The sequence below is a fragment of the Humulus lupulus genome, chromosome X, assembly GCF_963169125.1.
Source record: "Humulus lupulus chromosome X, drHumLupu1.1, whole genome shotgun sequence".
In the NCBI taxonomy this organism is placed as follows: Eukaryota; Viridiplantae; Streptophyta; class Magnoliopsida; order Rosales; family Cannabaceae; genus Humulus; species Humulus lupulus.
Window position 1 is genome coordinate 64,175,068 of NC_084802.1, and position 6,091 is coordinate 64,181,158.

General features: G+C 31.7%; 1 protein-coding gene across 2 annotated transcripts; it reads right to left on the bottom strand.

Annotated features, from left to right (window-relative positions):
• Positions 1–1,853: 1,853 nt before the first annotated feature.
• On the bottom strand, positions 1,854–5,531 carry LOC133804924 (uncharacterized). 2 transcript variants are annotated; one of them, XM_062243030.1, is made up of 7 exons: positions 4,849–5,530; positions 4,579–4,746; positions 4,390–4,476; positions 3,728–3,862; positions 3,455–3,565; positions 2,093–2,223; positions 1,854–2,021 (listed from the first exon to the last, which is right to left on the bottom strand). In XM_062243030.1, the coding sequence occupies exons 1-6, from the start codon at positions 5,119–5,121 to the stop codon at positions 2,182–2,184; spliced, it is 816 nt and encodes a 271-aa protein (XP_062099014.1). In that variant the 5' UTR covers positions 5,122–5,530; the 3' UTR covers positions 1,854–2,021; positions 2,093–2,181. The 2 variants fall into 2 exon arrangements, with proteins under 2 accessions (XP_062099014.1, XP_062099010.1); XM_062243026.1 differs by lacking the exons at positions 1,854–2,021; positions 2,093–2,223 and having other exon boundaries at positions 3,249–3,565; positions 4,849–5,531.
• Positions 5,532–6,091: the final 560 nt, after the last annotated feature.

Here is a 6,091-nt window from a genome sequence, read left to right on the forward strand (position 1 = left end):
TCTCATGTATGCATACTTAAACACTCTCATTATTTATTCAGACTTTGTTGCTAGCTATAGTTTGATTAAAATAGTTACCCCTTTAAAATAGTGAGTTTGACCATAGTCAACACCCCAACTATTTTATACTTCAATATCCAAGATAAACATTTTCCTTGGATAATAATTCTAGAAACCTCTTTGTTTCTAAAATTCTCCTTTTTGTTTTAAATTGATTCCTTCTTGAATCAAAATATTACAAATAACTTTAGACACCAAGCATGTCTAAATTTATCCATTCCATACACATATAGCCAAAATGATTTAGAATGTGAAATTCCAAATCACCTATTTGATATGATGACCAAATTAATCAATTATTGTTAACAAAATAAATTGATTAATTTGGAGCATCACCCCCACATTTCTCACTTAGTGATAATAAAATATCACTTTAAAATAGAAATCTCTTCATTTCTATTAAGTATTTCATCCTCCAAGATAAATCTACACTTATAATTCACAAATTTCATCATGAGTCCTCTAAGCCACATGATAAACTCTCAATGGGATCAAGATAAAAAACATCAATGTTTATCTTGATTTATTTACTTGCTAAAGCAAGACACACTTATTTGAAAGTAACTTTCACTTGGTTGCTTTCTTTTATATATTTCACAAAATAAAATATGTGAACACAAATGTCAAGTGAAAATTTCTCAAACAAATAATCACTAATTTTCACTTTTAGTTGTCTAAATAATCTCAAAATTACTTAAACAACTTTTGTGCATTTTTAAGAGTCTCTTTGAGATTCTTTTGCAAACATCATTTTGACATCCATTGATTTTCTCATCAAAAATAATTTGAAGATGTCAATTTTTAAGCACTTAAATCAAATAAAATAAGCCCTCAATGATTTATTTAAACACTTTGATTTCTAATGCTTTGGTTTAAAAATTATCTCCTCATTGAGATTAATTTAAATATATCACAATCTTTAACCAAAAATGAATAAAATTTTCTTCAATATAATTCACCATTGGTGTAAAGATTCAAAATTGCTCACTACAAGAAAATGGGGTCTTTACCTACCAATTGTAAGTTTAGGTAAAACTAGCCTAATGGTGGGTAATATGGTTTACCTACCAATATTGAATTGGTAGAGATTGGTAGGTAAAAGTTAGTGGGGAAAGAGTCTTTTCCTACACTTATTAACACTGGTAGGTAAAAGAATCAGTGGACCCCACTAAGTTATAAATCAATTGATGAGTCATCAAATGACGTGTTTGATGACATGGCATCCTACGTGTATGCTGACATGGTTTTTGTAGTTTTACGTGTCTGATGACGTGGCATCATATGTGACATCCTACGTGGCATCATTTTATTAGCCCACATAGCATTATTTTATTGGTTTATTACACAATTTATATTTTGTTCAAATTTAATAGTTATGTGTAGGTAAAAGATAATAACAGTTATTTGTAAATGTTCTATATTAGAAATAAACTAGAAAAAAACCATTCAATAATAAAGTGTTTAATGCTAAATTTTTTTATAATGTTCAATACTAAAATAAGTCATAAAGTTATCATTTTAAGGTTACCCCTACCAAAATAAAAAAAAACTTCATAAAGTTCATTCCTTAGTAAATTAATGTAAATAAACTAAGAATCATCTTGTGACTCCCGAACTGAAATAGATGGCGACTCTCTTAAATTTGCATCTGACGCTTGGTCTGTTGGAGGTGGTGGAGGCGGTGCCATAAAATTGTTCTGACGAAGTATATCCACAACTACACTAAGTTGTTCATTAGTAGCATTAAAGTGGGAAGTTGTATCATTAAGTTGTTCAAGTAACTCTTCATAAGTTGGTTGATTACCCACAATATTTTCAAGATGTGAAGTAGAAGTTGTGACACTAGGAGACCGCCCCCACCCTCGCAAGTATACCGAATCACGTCCAAGTACACGCTCCATAATCTCTTTATCAGATAGTTCTTCTGGAGGATGTTGACCCCTTAACTCCATCATTTTATCCTAATAATATATTTAATTATTATTAGTAAGAAATATAATAAATATAATAAATAAAAATTTAAATTACTTACATATAATGGCCCGAGCTCTATTCCAGTCCATCCTTTCTCAGCATCATAATGCTTTAGACGCCATGTCTCAATTTGACTGGTAGGAGAAGTTAACACCATTCCACGTCGAATGTGATGTCGTGGTGTGGAGACTGAACCATTGAAATACAAGTTTACTAGCTTGATATTTAAAAAAGAACTGAATGAAAATTCAGCAAAGATATTAATTTCATGAGTGGGACAAAGATAATAGAGAAAAGAAAATGTAAAAATATCTACAATTGAAATACAGTAATAGCAATAATAATGATGATTCAGTTTTGTTTCTAGAATATCATTGAAAACATAAACCACTTATTAAAGAAACTAACCGAAAGCACAGATGAAAAGCAAATACTTTTAGGAGGTCATGCAAGCAGAAAAAAACATGAAATATTTGGAATCTTTGATCGGCTAAAACTATCTAACTGAGCTATTGAGCATTGAAATATTAATAAAGAAAAACTAGCTAATGAGAAGTTGATGCAAATACAATTCAATTAATTTGATGATACAAGTTCAGACCAAAACAAATTATGCTCTCCATATGTGGGACAACAGGGGAAGTGAATAACTAAATCAAGAGTCACATTAACATGTTAATTAAAGCCTAAAGTCAAATAATGATATTATTTTTGGCCTTATCTTTTTCTTTCAATATATTTTATATATACATACACAAGCACACACGCTTGCCTAATTTATAACCAATAATACTAATATTCAAATGTTGAAAATGACAAAAAAACGGCAACAGCAACAGCAATACAACTAATTTGGCCTTCTCATTTTGCATATGTTTCAAACTAATTTCTATCTAATATCTAACATAAAAGGCAACAGCAATACAAGTTTTCTTGTCAGCCCAAGACCTTTTTCCCATTGGCACCACTGTAGAATGACAAGTTGGTAAAGTTTAATGGTGAGGCTGCCTGTTTGGTTAGTTAATTGGAACAATTTTCCATTACATTATGGTTGGATGTGTTCTTATATAGAAACATGACATGTTTATTAATCAAATGTAAAACTAAAGTTTATTGTTCAAGCATATATTACTTAATTACTTAATTATTTTAGGCAGTAGCACATATTGATTATGAGTTCAAGCATCATGCATATCTGAATTTGAAAACATGGCTTGACTGAAAAAGAACCACTAAATAGGGGACTTCATTCTTCCTTCATTGAATGTTGCACATTTTCTTAACAAATCTATACATGATAAATATAAATGCAGACAGTTTATATATTCAGAGAAAGGTGAATAGTGAAACCAGCGACCAGGTGGTATTCAGCTACGAGCAGTGAGAACAAACACAATGTGACTAACAGTGAAATAGTTACCTTACAAATAAGTTCACCCTGAAACCCTCCAGCAATTAACAACTTATCCCTTACAGCCAGAGTACTAACTTGGGTCTGAGTAAATCCTTCCAGAAGACTTCCAGGGTGTTTCTATTAAAAAAAAAAAAGAACTTTTAGAAATCCCAGTTCCAAGTACATAACTTAGTTTCCCCTCCAAAAAAGGTATATCATTGAAACAGTGGAGAAGAAAAAAAAAGCTTTCAACTACTGCACATCATAATTTAAAGTACTAGTCTAGAAAAAGATATGCACCTCACGGGGGGCTACATGCCCAGAAACATCAAGAACTTCCTTTTTTTTTGTGCTCAATGAAGACCAGTGAATAACAGAGAAGTTTGACATAAGATACACATCATGCTTTGAAGTAGACCAAACCAAGTTCCTCAACTGCAGTTGCAAACAATAGTACATACATGAATAATTTTAAACATATAGAGAGAGAGCCAAGTCTGTGAGGATGAAATCTATAAAGAAAAGCAAAGATATTTGCAACCTACAATCCTAGTAAAGTGTCTACTCTATTAACTAATCTCAAAATTGATCAATCACCATATGATAAACCTTAAATATAAAAAATCAGTCGAAACAATTTTTAGAATGTAGACAAGAGACCCAAGAGGGGTAGCCCAAATAGCTAGGCAATAAATTTGCAACCACAAGATCTTAGGCTCGAGTCCCTCCAAGACACATACATAGCAATTGCAATAGTTTTTGGGTCTCCAAATATTGTAGGATTAGGCGAGATGTCTAGTTTAAAAAAAAAAAGTACGCAAGAAGAAGGCCACATATACAGAAACACAATACTAATATATATATATATATATACATATCAATTTTCATACATAGATGACGAAGTATGATAATTTTAAAAAATAAAAATGGATTAACACAACAAAATGTAAACAACAACATACTTGGAAATGAAGGATTGTTGATTTTACTGATCTATTATTTCGCCAAAACTCATAATATAATCCTCCTTTCTTGGTTGGTGTGCATTCCTAGGAGGACAAAACGAGCATTTAGTAAAAAGAAACCCAATAAAGAAACTGGTTTGATACTGATATGAGCAAAAAAAAAAAAGAAGATTATTTGCATTTTACCTTCATTGAACCTTCTCCTGATTGTGGAACATTTTCATAGTTCTTATACTGTTCTACTCTAGTTTGCCTATACTTCTTGCGAGAGATGCTCAATCTTTCCCAAGGAATTCCTTGAATATCCTGCCCTCTCCTGGCATCCGCTGCAGATGTATCTTCTATTTTATTCTCCTGCAGAAGATAGGGGAATATGAATACTTTTTAACCAATTTATATTTTTCCAACAGGGGTATGATGATAGCTGATAATCAATGTGAGTTAACCAGGACGAACCAAATTATCATATTCTTCATCATCTGAATCTGAATCTGAATCACCATTTTCTGTACCACACAAATACATAATGTCATCACCTTCTGCCATTTCATTATCATCTGCAACATGATCCATCTCTTCCCCTTCGTAATGAGACATGTTAGCCAAAGTGCTAATACCTGAGTCAAGATTGATATATAAAATGACAAGGGGGAAAGCATCATAACAAAATATAACCAACAAAGAATTATAAGAATTTGCTTCAAATTTGCTGAGTAAAAGAATGAACATACAAGTGTATAACTAAATATAATAAAGCACATATACTTTGAGATTTGGACTAAAGTTTACTTTATAATGTTGCTAGTATAGTGCAACTAAGTTCTATATCATACTAAGAAAGTTATAGAAAACAAATCCAGTCATGAGACCTTACCCCAGGAGAATACTAACTCACCTAGTATCAGTTAATGTCCAAATGCAAACACAGAGAACTATTATATAATAAGATCTCCATAACGAAATTATAAAAAACCTTTTGTAACCTGAGAAAATAGTGTAAATTGGTCTACAAAAAGTCAAAAGCTTCATCATCACCAATAGCAATTAGATGACACAAACTCAATTAATCAATCTAAAATTAAGTACAGAAATCTCTTAGCGTGTTGTAACTTTAGAAATTCCATTGACGATTCTAAATATCAAGTTCAGTGTCTTTATGTATTGATCTATGCTGAAGGAAGTAATAGAGATGAATGATGTGAGGCATAACCCAGATAAAAGGTACTATACACACTATAAATTATGGTAGTTTAGCCGAAAAGTCAAGATTGCTTTCACCATCTTTTTATTATTAATAGTATATATATACACATTTTTGGAGCAAGAATAATGTTTATAGAAACGTCGGGAGTAACAGAGTGTGAGAGCTTGTGTCCCTGAGTTTCAACTTTCAACAATATGACTTCCGGCACTAATCAAAGTTCCACTTACGGTTTTTTGTCCAAAAAAAAGTTCACTTAAAGGTCTTTAGGGTACTACTAGGTTTAACAGGAAAAATTGACCACGGAACTGATGAAACATAAAGATTTTGGGTCAATGTCTTTCCTTTAGAATTTGGGCCAACATCCTTCAGAGCAAACATACAGGCAAAGTTGACCACGGAACTGATGAAACAAAAGATTTTGGGTCAATGTCTTTCCTTCAGATTTTGGGCCAACATCCTTCAGAGCAAACATACTCTTCTCTCATAGATGAGATA

Coding starts and splice junctions, on each gene's coding strand:
- LOC133804924 (XM_062243026.1), bottom strand. CDS start 5,121: ATGTTCATTCTTTTACTCAGCAAATTTGAAGCAAATTCTTATAATTCT. Junction 4,747..4,848: donor ATGAAGAATATGATAATTTG/GTTCGTCCTGGT, acceptor TATCTTCTGCAG/GAGAATAAAATAGAAGATAC. Junction 3,863..4,389: donor CAACAATCCTTCATTTCCAA/GTATGTTGTTGT, acceptor TTGCAACTGCAG/TTGAGGAACTTGGTTTGGTC.